This window comes from Suncus etruscus, chromosome 2, assembly GCF_024139225.1.
Source record: "Suncus etruscus isolate mSunEtr1 chromosome 2, mSunEtr1.pri.cur, whole genome shotgun sequence".
Classification (NCBI taxonomy): Eukaryota; Metazoa; Chordata; class Mammalia; order Eulipotyphla; family Soricidae; genus Suncus; species Suncus etruscus.
Window position 1 is genome coordinate 146,659,199 of NC_064849.1, and position 14,972 is coordinate 146,674,170.

Here is a 14,972-nt window from a genome sequence, read left to right on the forward strand (position 1 = left end):
TCTGAAATACTCTTAGTTGCATGAATCTATTATTTGTTGACCTATTTAAATATTTGTTAACCCTTGGACCGAAGTGGTGGCGAAGCAGTAGGGCATTTGCCTTGCAGCTGACCTAGGACAGACCATGGTTCGATCCCTTAGCATCCCATATGGTCCCCAAGCCAGGAGCAATTTCTGAACACAAAGCCAGGAGTAATCCCTGAGCATCACCAGTGTGGCCCTAAAACCAAAAAAAAATTTTTTGTTAACCCCATTTAGGCAAATTTAGGCAGGCAATTTTGTTTCTTTGTTAACCTATTTAAATATTTATGGACTTGATTTTTAATTTATATGATAGAAATAAAATTAAGGTTATTTAGAGATGTTTGAAGTAGCAATAGAAATGAAGTAATTTCTATGTAACACTGAATGGATCGCATATTTTAAAAATATGTATTTAACTGATTAAAATCATTCTTTTGCTAATTATGGAAGTAGCATGAATTTTTAAATATATAGTATATAAATAAATATATAATATACAAAATATAGTACATAGTATATAAATATAGTATATTTAGTATATAGTATATTCCTTGCTCAAAGTTAAATAAATGAGGCAAAGATTCACATATTAGTTATGACTAAGTAGACATGACAACAGATCTATAGATACTGTATTGCTTTACTTCCTAAAGGAATTGTAGGTTGAAAAATTGTAAATATTATACTGTAATGATAACTCATGGATCTTTTGAAGAAAAATCATGTCTGTTTTGTTGGGCTTTTTCATTCTGTTTGATTGGAATGAGCAGACAGGAAAGGTAAAGTTTGAACTTTTTTAGAATTGAATCAATTTGATATAGTCTTCTCTATTAACTTTAATTTCTTAATCTAAATTTAAACATAAACACGAGTTTTGAAAACAAATATTTGAGAATCAATAATTATAATCTAAAGGCAAAATGTTTCCATCATATGTAATCGACAAAGCAAATATCTCATAATAGGATGCAGATTTATGAATTGGCATTCTGATTACTCTGTAGAAAAATTACATCCTTGTTTGTATAATTTTATGTCCTTTGAGTATTAATAAAAGAAATTATTGTTGACTGACTTTTTTCAAGAACACTTAGAGAATTTTATCACTTGGGCAGAATAAGCCCAGACAGCTTAGTGAATAGTGACAGTAATGCAAACATGACACTTTTTAAATAAAAAATTAATTAGTCATAGTGAAATATAAATTCTTGGTAGTTATAATGGAAATATAGAGACGTGAATGAAAACGTATAAGTTCATGTGCATGAGGAGGTAATGTGTTTTTTTAACAGTGTGGATAAGTGGAACCATCAGTCAATTAAAGCTTTTCTAATTGCATCTATCTTCTGCTTTTACTCTTAGAATTAGCAAATGCTCATGTTGATTATGATTTGAGTTTTAATCTCTTTCTTTTTTAACGTACTAGATATATTTAAAAGCACAAATTCTAGACAACAGCAAAGTTAATGAGGGAGAACAGAGATAAGGATATGGGTAATCTATAAAGACAAATCATCAAAGTTGACTTGAGAAAAATTTTTTGTGATTCCAGTCATATGCTAAACCAGGGGTGGTGAACACGCAGCTCCTGGCCAAAATGAATGTGACTCTTTGCCTCTTATCATCATTTTGTATACTGTGGCTCTTTGCCAAGTTTGGATTTTGTTCTGCTGCTTCTGAGGAGGGAGGGACCTCTGAGGAGAAATCTCCAAGCGTGGAGTCCTGCCCCTAGGCTGCATCCTCCCGTCTCCCATCCCTTGGAAACTACTGCACAGGCCAGAGGTGGGGGGACCCGGGTGTCACATGTTGGGTCACATATTGCCGTTAGTTCTTCATGTGGAGGATACCCTCACCATCACTGCAAGATTTTGATCCTCACTCAAAATGGCAAAATGCAATATGTGCTTAATAGATTATTGTTAAAATTAGATGCTTATGTGTGAGTGTTTGTTTTGGCAGGTCACTTCGTGGTGTGGATCTCTGACTCTGACAGTTCAAAATTTTGGCTCTTTGTGTCGAACTTGCTCGCCACCCCTGTGCTAAAGCATAATTGTTTTGTTTTGTTTTGTTTTTTAATTAACACCTGGCAATGCTCAGGGCTTACTCTTGGCTCTGTGTTCAGAGGACTATATATTCTTTCCATTTTGGATCTCCTTGATTTCTTTTTGTCTGATTGCTATAGAAAGGCCTTCCAAAACTATGTTAAATAAAATCATGATCATGCCAGATCTCAGTGGGAAAGCTTTAAGTTTTGACCACCAAGTACGATGTTGGCAATGAGTTTGTTGTCAATGACTATTACTATCTTGAGGTATGTTTCTCTCTTCTATCCTTTTTTTAAAAAAATTAGAATTGAATATTGATTCTTGTCAGAAGCCTTCTCTGCATCAATTGACATAACATATGGTCTTTTCTTCTGTTGATAAGATGTATTACATTCATTGATTTCTCTATATTGTACTACCCTTGCATTCCAAAAATGAAAACCACTGATCATATTGTGGAATAGTTTGAGACATTATTGAATTTGATTTGCTAAGATTTTGTTGAGGATCTTATTATTGATGTTTATCATTAATATTGGTCTATACTTTTATATTTAGTAATATCTCTCTGCTTCTGATATTAGTTGGATGTTTACTTCATAGAAGTTGTAAGGAAGAATTGTTTCTTTGATATTTTGGAAAAACTTGAAAAGAAAGTGCACTAAGTCTTTGAAGAATTGGTAGAACTAATTAGTGACCCTATCTGGTCCAGGGCTCTTGTTCTTGGGGAGATTTATAATTATTGTTTCAATTTTTGTGCACAGGGGCCACGCTAATCTCTGCATCTTTTCAATTTTAGTATATATGCTGCCAAAGCAAGCACTACTGTTTCAATTTTCTTTCTTTTTTTTGTTTTTGTTTGTTTGTTTTGTTTTTGGGTGACCCCAGCAGCGCTCAGGGGTTACTCCTGGCTCTACGATCAGAAATCGATTCTGGGGCCCGGAGAGATAGCACAGTGGCGTTTGCCTTGCAAGCAGCTGATCCAGGACCAAAGGTGGTTGGTTCGAATCCCGGTGTCCTATATGGTCCTCCGTGCCTGCCAGGAGCTATTTCTGAGCAGACAGCCAGGAGTAACCCCTGAGCAATGCCGGGTGTGCCCCTCCCCCCCAAAAAAGAAAGAAATCGATTCTGGCAGTCTCGTGGGACCATATGGGATACCGGTATTCAAACCACCATCCTTCTGCCTGCAAGGCAAACACCCTACCTCCATGCTATCTCTCTTGCCCCTGTTTCAATTTTCTTACTCGTGTTTGGTCCGTTCAGATTTTCTATTTTATCTTGATTTAATTATGACAGATTATGATTCTAAGAATTCATCCATTTCTTTTAGTTTCTCAAGCTTGGTGGCTTAAAGTTGTTCATAGTAACCTCATATGGTTTTTTTGTGTTTCTGAGCCGTATGTTATAATTTCTCCCCTTTTATCTCTGATTCTATTTTTATGTGTGTTTTTCTCTCACTCTCACTCTCTCTTATGTGTGTGGGAGAGAGTGAGTAAGAGACAATGAATGAGACAATGAATGAGACAGAGAGAGAGAGAGAGAGAGAGAGAGAGAGAGAGAGAGAGAGAGAGACTAACTAAAGGTTTGTCAATCTTGGTTTATTTCTGGTTTGATTTGGTTTGGTTTTCGATTATACTTTGTGATGTCAAGGGTTATTCCTGGCTCTGCAGTTAGAAATAACTCTTAGCAGACTCAGGAGACCATGTAGGATGCTAAGGATTGGAACCCAGGTTGGCCATATGCAAGACGAGCACCCTACCTGCTGTACTCTCTTCACCCCCATCTTGTTTATTCTTTAAAAAAAGAAGCTCTTGGTTTTAGTGATCCTTGGTATTGTTTTAATTATTTTGTCATTGATTTCTTCTTTAATTTCTATTATCTTCCTAAATTATAATAAAAACATTTTAAATGAAACATTGTGTATTAAAGCTAATACTTCAACATTAACTTCAACTATGAAGTCTTGATATTGTCAAGTAACAGAATAAAACAAAATCCTAGACTAAGGACATAGCATGGAGTTTCTCCTTCCCTGAATTAGTTGGTTGTCTGGGAGTGTCAGTAAGAGGGATTTAGGTTCTTTTTTGTGGCCGGGTAAAATTCTTGAAGTTTACCTGTTTCCAGTGTGTCTTTACTTGTAAATATTGAATCAAAAATTGATTTATTATGCTCATTTTAACCAGGAGTTGGAAAAGAGAGGTGATGGTGAAAAATCTGATGAGGAAAGTGAAGAAAAGGAAGGGAGCAAAGAGAAAACTAAAGAAGGTGAGGAGGAGGAGGAAGAAGATGACACAGCAGAACAAGAGGAATATGATGAAGAAGAACAAGAAGAGGTAATGAACAGGAGGCTTGCCAAGTTTCTGAGGTTAATCATTATATAATAATTAATCAAGTATTTGATATATAATTTAAATCAAGATTTTAGGAATGAGCTGTTACCACTGGATTAATTCTGTGTTTCTAGGAGAATTATCTTATTATTAAAGCTATAATGATGAAAAAGTAAAACCAGTCAGATAGATCTGTGGTATTCCTCAATACTATTCTATTTCAAATTGCAAATGACAAATGGAAATTATCAGAGAACATATTCAGTTGTATCTTGGATCTCTCTTTGTTTAAGCTCAATGTTTTGAATTTAAGATTTTCAATATTTAAAAACATGGTATTTAAAAAAATCAAAATAAAAAATAATAAAAACATGGTATGTGGGGCCAGAGAGAAAACATGGAGGTAGGGCATTTGCCTTGCATGCAGAAGGAAGGTGGTTCAAATCCTGGCATCCCATAAGGTCCCCCAAACCTGCCAGGAGTGGTTTCTGAGTGTAGAGCCAGGAGTAGCCCCTGAGCACTGCCAGATGTGACCCAAAAGCCAAAAAAAAAAAAAAAGGTATATTTCAAAATAAGCTGAAGTTCAAGAGTCTGTTTTTTGAGCAGTTTAACTTGTTGGTCCTAGTCTCTGTATGTACAGGTTCCCTGGACTGAATGAATCTTCTCCTTTCCAGTGACCTTTCTCTCATACCTTCTCAGCTGTTCACACCACATTTGGAATCTTCATCTGAAACTGCTCCAACTATGAAATCCCTATTCTGTGCTTTAATTTATTCCATGCATTAATTTTGCACAGCATCTTGAATTCTTTTGAAATTTATGTTGATGTATAATGATAGACATAGATCCATTTTTTTTTTTTTTTTTGGTTTTTTGGGCCACACCCGGCAGCGCTCAGGGGTTACTCTTGGCTGTCTGCTCAGAAATAGCTCCTGGCAGGCACGGGGGACCATATGGGACACCGGGATTCGAACCAACCACCTTAGGTCCTGGATCGGCTGCTTGCAAGGCAAACACTGCTGTGCTATCTCTCTGGGCCCATAGATCCATTTTTATCATTTTCAAATGACTAGCCAGCCATGAGTTTATTGAATGACTTTCCTTAGTCATTGATATGGAGTTCTTCATATTCCTGGCTCTGTCCTTGAAATTCTTCCTGGCAGTTTTGGGGGACCATATGGGATGTCAGGATAGAACCCGGGTTGGTCACATGGAAGCAAATGCCATACTCGCTATACTATTGCTCTGGCTCTTCCATTGATTTATTGGGGGTGTGGGGTGGGCCACACCCAGCGGTGCTCAAGGGTTACTCATTATTCTGCACTCAGAAATTGCTCCTGGCAGGCTTGGGATACGGGATGCCAGAAATCAAGCCTGGGTCCTTCTCAAGTCAGCCATGTGCAAGACAGAGGCCTTACTGCTGTGCTATCTCCCTGCCCCCCCCCCCCCCCCCCGATTGATCTATTTCTAAACCATCACTACTCTGATTTGAGTTGCTGATGCTGAGAGTCATCTATTTGCCTGGTTGTGGTGTTTGTTAGCATCACACTCCTGACACAAGTGCTAGTGTTGGTCCTTACCGTAGGAGCATCCATGTTTTCAGTTGCAATGCTCACATACATCTGACTGCAGCACACCAGAGCTCACATATTCTATTTCAGCACCAAAGGTCCCAAGCAGTGGAACTGCCATAATCTTTTTTGACAAATGTGGGTAACACTAGGGATCAAACCTAAAACCTGGGGCTGGAGAGATAGCACAGCAGCATTTGCCTTGCAAGCAGCCAACCCAGGACCTAAGGTGGTTGGTTCGAATCCTGGCGTCCCATATGGTCCCCTGTGCCTGCCAGGAGCTATTTCTGAGCAGATAGCCAGGAGTAACCCCTGAGCACTGGCGGGTGTGGCCCAAAAACCAACCAAACAAACAAAACAAGACAAAAAAACAAACTAAAACCTCAGATTTACTCTTTATACCATTGAATCATCCTGTGAACCCCATCTGTTAAACTTTTTCTGAATATTTATTATTCTTCCAGATTAAAAGACTTGCTAACATAAACAAGATTTGTTTGCCTTCCAAGCAATGCTTGAGAATATAGGAATCCTTCCCAGCAATTCTTGACTAACCAGGTGATAGGTCAGCGTGAAGGCCCAGGGTGATGTAGCACGACTTGATCCTGTGGTGGTGGGAGAACTCCCTGGCCACCCAACAGTGCTTAGAGGTTTCCAAAGCTATATCTAGCAATGCTGGGGGGACCATAAAGTGCTGTATCAGCAGCATGCAAGACATGAACCATAAATCTATTTGTATATACCCCCTCTCCCCATGTGATATCTCTCTGGCCCTTAGATAAATTTTAACCGTAACATTTAAAAATTAAACATCATTTTTGTCTTCAGCATCCTTTTGTGATCACTTTTTTATTCTAACAACACAGATGACAATGTTGAGACTGCCATATCTCCTGATCCTCTTCTTTTTTTTAATTGGTTCCCTGTCATCATTTCCTTTCCTAAGAAGCCTGTGCCCTTGCTTACCCATCAACTTCTTTCTCGCCTTTATTCTTGGCATGTGCCCTCCTGGCACATGCTCAAAGCCCTGTTTGATCAATTCAACTGTATCTGCTTTTTTCCTTTCACATCTGTCTATTGAACTTCATGTTTTCATCATGTGTTGGTACCTGAATTAGGTGGTGCTTTAGTGAAAGAATCACAGGTAAGTAAGTACGAGTGAAAGCAGTTTGTTTGTTTGTATGTATATAAGCAGATGAAAAAACAAAAGATGCTGTTTTTATTCAATTATTTTTTGCTTTTCACTCTGGTATATTTTCTATTTCCCTTTAGTATTTATTACATAAATGATTAGCTTATAGTATATTCTTTAATAAGATTGCTTACTGCTCATTTTAATGTTAACTGAGAGATGTATTATTTTATGTATTATTTTAGGAAAATGACTATATTAATTCATACTTTGATAATGGAGATGATTTTGGCGTGGACAGTGATGACAACATGGATGAAGCAACCTATTAACTATGAAAATGCACAAAAATTATTTTTGTGGTACAGCTTCTAAACTTTTCCATACTTGTTTATTTTTGACAATAAATGAAAGGGTTTTTTTTGTTGTTGTTGTTATTGTTCTACAACTTTGTAATATAACATTTGGAATCACTTTGAATTACATTCTAGGCATTCCTTCCCAACATTTCATGTATATCTGTCATCCCTTGTCTGTATTCGAGTATTATTTTACATTGTTTGGTTTAGAATGTGCCTAAAGATTCTTTGGATCTTTTCTCTATGTATTCATAATAGAAAATCTTACTTGTTTAAATGCTGTTCTTTTGTAGTGGTATTACCAGTCAGTGAATTTTTATCATCTAAAAGTTGACTTAATACTGCACATTGAGCACTTTAAAGAGAAAGAAACTTGAAAAAACTTATTTTTTATGTTTACATGGTATATTCTGTACTACTACATTATGACTATATAAGCCTGTCTGAACTCTTACATGTATTTATGAGATTAGGAATTTAAAAATACTTATTGAAAATGATGGAAAGTACTGGGACAAACAGCCAATCTGAGCTATTTCATGCCTTATGTTTTAACCAGTACAGACTTTCACCTGGATGAGTATTAAAGATGCTTGAACTTAAGAGGCCAGAGCTATAGTACAAACAGGTAGGCATTTGTCTTGAACATGGCCAACCCCTGTTCAATCTTTGGCATCCTGCATGGTTTCCTGTGCACTACCAGGAGTAATCCCTGAGTAAAGAGCCAGGAATAAGACTTGAGCACAGTATGTATGGCCCAAAACAACAAAAAAAAAATCAAAACTTGAACTTGGGAAACTTCATACATTACACGAATATCTTACATTATAATAGCTTTTGGTAGTTCTATAAAGTTGGTTTATGAAAGTTTGTTAGATTCTAAATTCTAGGCATAAAAATCGTGTGTGTGTGTGTGTGTGTGTGTGTGTGTGTGTGTGTGTGTGTGTGAAATCTGAGCTGTTAGAGTGGCCTCTTGAGTTTTATGGGACTTGACTATTGGGTTTGTGATGTTGTAAAATGAAACTCAGGTCATTTTTAAATTAAGATTAAATTTTTTTTTCCCAATTAAGAGCTCACTCCCCTGCCTTTTTCTGTTAGCAGGGAGTACTAGAAATCCTAAACCTCTAAAGACTCACAGATGCCAAAGATTTTCGAGAAAATTTGTTTTATATTTTTCATAAATTGATTATATTATCAAAATTATTAGTTATTCCTTTGGGAAGGTGTCGTTCATCATTCTATAATTTGAGAAAAAGTCCCGTGCTTTTTTGCCTGCCATTTGTATTAAAGTCAACTTTGAAAATAAAGTTTGTTTTCTGTACCTTAATTTGTAAACATTTGTAAACAGTTTCCTATAAAAAAATGGTTTAAACATGAACCAGATTTTTCCATATGTGTTCTTTCTAAAAGATGTTAAACAATCTCGTCTCAAATTGGGTGTTGATCCTCTAAAAAGTTAGAGGTAGGAAAAAAATTTGTTGTAACCTGATTTTCTCATATTTGGATGAGGAAAATTGAAGGAAAATTTTATTGTCTTTTCCTGTTTTGGGCCATGTCTTTCTCAGGAAAAAGCATTTCTTTCAGTTAAACTTCCTCAGATAATTCACGGTGACTGTAACGATCAATATTGTGTTATGCTAATCATGTGAAGTATCTTATTTAAAGGAGCTTATCATGCACAAAAGCATGTCAGTTTAAGATTCTAAAGAGAAAATATGAATAGAACAAGTCTACTTTAAAGCAATCTGGTGTACCGAGGAGTGGAGTCGGGGGTGAGGAGAGTTCAGAAAATGTTTTAATCGGTAAATAAGATTATTCTAACACCTCCTTATTCTAACACCTTAACTATAAATATCTGATTTATAGAAATCTATAGCTCTTTTTATGGGCTTTATTATAATTCTTATGATGTTTGCCTAAATCAGGCAGACCTGCCAAAGGCCTAGGTGTTTCTTTTTCTGGCCTTCAACTAGTCTCCATAGGTCAATCTTACAGGTAATAATACAAGGCAAGGATTTGCTCTGGGCAGTCCCCACCATATCCTTTTAGTGCACTGACTTTCCTCTTTAGAAGTTTATTTGTGAGAAAAAGCAAGTTTTTGCAGGTTGCTGGGAACAAAATGAATCAGTCTTTCTACTTTAAAATATAAGATTGTGAAGGAATTCCACAGGAAGGTGAACTTTAATACAGATAGAGCCTGAGATGTGTAAAAAAATTATGGATAAAAATTAAATTATGCAATAGGCAGAACTGTGTTTATTGTCATGTTTTTCTGTATTTGTTTACATAATAAATTCTTGCTAAAGTCACCTTATCTGTTCTGGTGTATTTTATTTTGACTTACTTGTATTTTAGAGGAAATAAATTTGTTAATACAGATTTTACCTACTATATATAGAGTACTAATATATGTAATATATAATATATACTACATGCTACTATATATACATACTACCTATATACTGAGGAAGGATGCCAGTATCCAGAATTCTAGGATACCCCACACCACTATCAAAAGTAAGCTCAAAGCACTGATTTACACTGAAGAAAATGCTATGAAAGTCAAATGGTCATTTCTCCTTCCCTACCACCTTGAAGTGTATAGGATTAGCTTCATATAGTTGAGGACTTTGGATTTAGTAAGAAACATTTTATGTGATTATATATCTTATAATCTTATAAATGTAAGATCAAGGTTTTGCAATACCAAAAAAGTTTATACTATATATTCTACAATTTAAGTTCAAAAGAAAATTTGGGGGGTGGTGGCCATACCTGGTGATTCTCAAGACACCATATGCAGGGTGAAGCTAGGGATACACCCTAGGAACACAAAAACACAATAAAAAATGCCTTCCTCACACCTCTATTCATTGCAGCACTATTTACAATAGCCAGACTATGGAAACAACAAAGATGCCCTTCAACAGATGAATGGCTAAAGAAACTGTGGTACATTTACACAATGGAATATTATGCAACCATCAGGAGAAATGAAGTCATGATATTTTCCTATACATGGATGTACATGGAGTCTATTATGCTGAGTGAAATAAGTCAGAGCAGGGGTGGTGAACATGCGGCTCTCGAGCTGCATGAGGCTCCCAGCCAAAATGAATGTGGCTCTTTGCCTCTTATCATTATTTTATTTTATTTTATTTTACTTGGTTTTTCGGGCCACACCCGTTTGATGCTCGGGGGTTACTCCTGGTTAAGCACTCAGAAATTGCCCCTGGCAATACCATATGGTATGCCGGGGGATCAAACCACGGTCTTTCCTTGACTAGCGCTTGCAAGAAAGATACCTTACCTTTAGCGCCACCTCGTCAGCCCCCTTATCATTATTTTGTATACTGTCGCTCTTTGCCAAATTCAGATTTTTTTCTGCTGCTTCTGAGGAGGGACCTCTGAGGAGAGATCTCCAAGTGCATAGTCCCTCCCGCCCCAGGCTGCGTCCTCCTGTCTCCCATCCCTCAGAAACAACTGCACTGGCCAGCGAGCGGGGGGACCTGTGTGGCACATATCGGGTCATATCTTGCCATTAGTTCTTAGTGTGGAGGACGTAGCACACCCTCACCATCACTGCAGAATTTTGACCCTCATTCAAAATGGCAAAATGCAATATGTGTTTAATATATTATTGTTAAAATTAGATGCTTTTGTGTGAGTGTTTGTCTGTTTTGGCAGGTCACTGTGTGGTGTGGCTCTCGGACCCTGATAGTTTAAAATTTTGGCTCTTTGTGTCGAACTTGTTCACCACCCCTGAGTCAGAGGGAAACAGACACAGAATAGTCTCACTCATCTACGGATTTGAAGAAAAGACATTGTAATAATGCCTAGAGACAATAGAGATGAGGGCTGGAAGGACCAGCTCTCCAAGTGAAGCCAACCATGAAAAGTGGTGAGTGTAGGTAAGAGAGATAACTATACTATCATGACAATGTTAATGAGTAAGAGGAATCAACACTTGTCTTGAATACAGGCAGGGGGTGGGGAAGGTGAGAGATCGGGGTCATTGGTGGTGGGAATGCTACACTGGTGAAGGGGGGGGTGTTCTTTTTATGACTGAAACCCAACTACAATCATGTATGTAATCATACTGCTTAAAGAAAAAAAATATATACGGGCCGGTGAGGTGGCGCTAGAGGTAAGGTGTGTCTGCCTTGCAAGTGCTAGCCAAGGAAATATCGCTACTGCGGTTCGATCCCCGGCGTCCCATATGGTCTCCCCAAACCAGGGGCAATTTCTGAGTGCTTAGCTAGGAGTAACCCCTGAGCATCAAATGGGTGTGGCCTGAAAAAAAAATATAATAAAAATAAACTGGGGTGTCTTTCTAGGCCGGAGTTGTGGATAAGACAGACTGCTGGGCCCCTTAAGCTCAGCAGACATTTTGGGGCTTCCCCCGGCTTGCTTCAACCTGGGAACTTTGATCTTCTCTGGCATTCATCCCCTGATGGCTTGCCTCGGCTGAGGTGAGTCTTTCCGGGCTGGAGTTGTGGATAAAGCTGACTGCTGGGTCCCTTAGGCTCGGCAGACATTTTGGGGCTTCCCCCAGCTTGCTTCAACCTGGGAACTTTGATCTTCTCCGGCATTCATCCCCTGAGGGCGTGCCTCAGCTGAGGTGTGTCTTTCCGGGCTGGAGTTGCGAATAAAGCTGACTCTTCTGGCCCCCTTAAGCCCACCTATAAGGGGTGGAAGCAGAGGAGCACGGCTACTCCTCTTCTCTTCGCGGCCGCACACTCCACCTAGCCAATGAATACCACCACAACACGTAGAAAAACCTACAGCATAAGCATGACAATGGGGAAACTACGCAGACCAACATCAGTCATAGAGAATGAAGATGGAAACTCTGATGACCCAATTATGGCCAACCACCTAAGCAGTCTTTCAGAATGGAGTTTAGAGAAGAAATATGGAGGATGCTCACAGAACTCAAAGAAAGTATAGATCAGAACACTAATAAAAATCAAGAGAATATGAAGATAGAAATCAGAAAACTCCAAACTGAAATACCAGGTCAAATAACAGGTCTGAAAAACTCAGTAGACGAATTGAAGAACATAATGGATGAGCTTTCCAACAGGATAGAATTAGTGCACTGGAAGATGCGATGCATAACAACTTTACACAGCAGAAGAGATTGGAAAAAAGCCTTCAATAAAATGATCAGACAATGGAAAAATTACTCAAAGAATAAGAGCAGATGAAAATAGAAGTCTTTGATAAGCTCAACAGAAACAACTTTAGAATCATTGGAGTCCCAGAGACTCAAGAAGAAAATCTCCAGGAAGAATCAACAGTCAAGAATATCATCACAGAGAAACTATCAGAGCTAAAGAAAACATGTGACCAAATCCTGCATCCCCGAAGAGTACCAGCTAAAAAAGACACCAGAAGAAACACCCCAAGACACATCCTAGTCACAATGATGAATCCCACAGAGATAGAATACTGCAAGCAGCAAGATCAAAAAGGGAAATTACATTCCAGGGAGCATCCTTGAAATTTACAGCAGACTTGTCACCAGAAACACTCAAGGCCAGAAGGCAGTGGTGGGATATAGTGACAAAACTCAATGAAATAAATGCTTCGCCAAGAATACTGCACCCAGCAAAACTCACTTTCAGGTTTGAAGAAAGTATACATGGCTTCACAGATAAACAACAGCTCAAAAACTTTACAGACTCAACCAGCTTTAAAAGAAAAATGGAAAGATCTATTCTAAAGACAAGACAGAACAAAAACCACACCAAACTTCTACACAAAGATGGCAATAAATCCCATGACAATTATTTCTCTCAGTGTCAATGGACTAAATGCACCCGTTAAGAGGCACAGAGTGGTGAAATGGATAAAAAAAACTGAAGCCAACCTTCTGCTGCCTACAAGATACACACCTGAATAGTCAGAATAAACATAGACTCAAAATGAAAGGCTGGAGGAAAATCATTCAAGCAAACAACACTCTTAAAAAAGCGGGGGTGGCCATATTAATACCAAATGACACAAACTTTATACTCAGAAAAGTTGTAAGGGACAAAGATGGATATTATGTACTAATCAAGGGATATGTACAGCAGGAAGAAATCACTCTCCTAAACACATACACACCCAATGAGGGACCAGCAAAGTATTTAATACAATTGTTGACAAATCTGAAAAAGGATATCAATGATAAAACAATAATTGTGGAAGACCTCAACACAGGCTTGTCAACACTTGATAGGTCAACCAAATTGAAACCCAACAAAAATATACTAGACCTGAAAAGAGAAATGGAAGAAAGAGGCCTAGTAGATATATATAGGACACTCCATCCTCAGAAATCTGGATACACATTCTTTTCCATCGTACATGGGTCATTCTCCAGGATAGACCACATGCTGGCACATAAAACATACCTCCATAAAATAAAGAAGATAGAAATTTTGCAGGCTACCTTTGCTGACCACAAGGCTCTGAAGTTAGATGTGAACTACAAAGGGACACAGAAGAAAAAATTTAACACCTGGAAGTTAAACAGCCTCATACTGAATAACCAGTGGGTCCGAGATAAAATCAAGGAGGAAATCAAAAATTTCCTGGAAACAAACAACAATGAAAATAAAAACTATCAGAACCTATGGGATACAGCAAAAGCTGTACTGAGAGGAAAATTTATAGCTTTGCAAGCACACATCAGGAAGGAAGGAGCATTCATGAATAGCTAATGACGCAGCTTATAGAATTAGAAAATGTACAACAAAAGAAACTAAAAATAGGGAAACAGAAGGGAATAACAAAGCTGAGAGCAGAAATCAATTAAATGGAAACCCAAAAAAAAAACAATCTGAAAGATCAACGAAAGCAGAAGTTGGTTCTTTGAAAAAATAAACAAGATTGATAGACCATTGGCAAAACTCACAAAGCAAAAGAGAGAGAGAAACTTGATAATGCATATTAGAAATGAAAAGGGGGAGATCACTACAGATACTGCAGAGATCAAAGGGTATTCAGAGAATACTTTGAGAAACTCTATGCCACTAAATATGAGAACCTGGACGAAATGGAAATTAAAACTGTAATCAAAAATTTTCCAAAAACAAAAGCCCAGGCCCTGATGGATTCACTAATGAATTCTTTGAAACCTTTCAGGAGGAAATACTACCAATCCTGGCCAGGCTCTTTTATGAAATCGAAAAAACAGGAACATTTCCAAATAGCTTTTATGAAGCCAACATCACCTTAATACCAAAACCAGATAGAGAAGCTGCCAAAAAAGAAAATTACAGGCCAATATCCCTGATGAACACAGATGCAAAGATCCTCAAAAAAATCCTGGCGAATAGGATCCAGTGCCTCATCAAGAAGATCATTCACGTTGAACAAGTAGGTTTCATCCCAGGAATGCAAGGATGGTTCAACATCCGTAAATCTATCAACATAATACACAACATAAACAAAAAAAAAATAAAAATCACATGGTCATATAATAGACGCAGAAAAAGCGTTTGATAAGGTTCAACATC

General features: G+C 37.7%; 1 protein-coding gene across 1 annotated transcript in view; it reads left to right on the top strand.

Annotated features, from left to right (window-relative positions):
* POLR3G (RNA polymerase III subunit G) overlaps window positions 1-7,672 on the top strand; it is a 32,895-nt gene extending 25,223 nt beyond the window's left edge. Inside the window, exons 6-7 of the mRNA XM_049769183.1 lie at window positions 4,253-4,402; window positions 7,348-7,672. Coding sequence (XP_049625140.1) covers window positions 4,253-4,402; window positions 7,348-7,434 — 237 coding nt within the window. The 3' untranslated portion in view covers window positions 7,435-7,672. The remainder of the gene's footprint in view (window positions 1-4,252; window positions 4,403-7,347) is intronic.
* The last annotated feature ends 7,300 nt before the right edge of the window (window positions 7,673-14,972 follow it).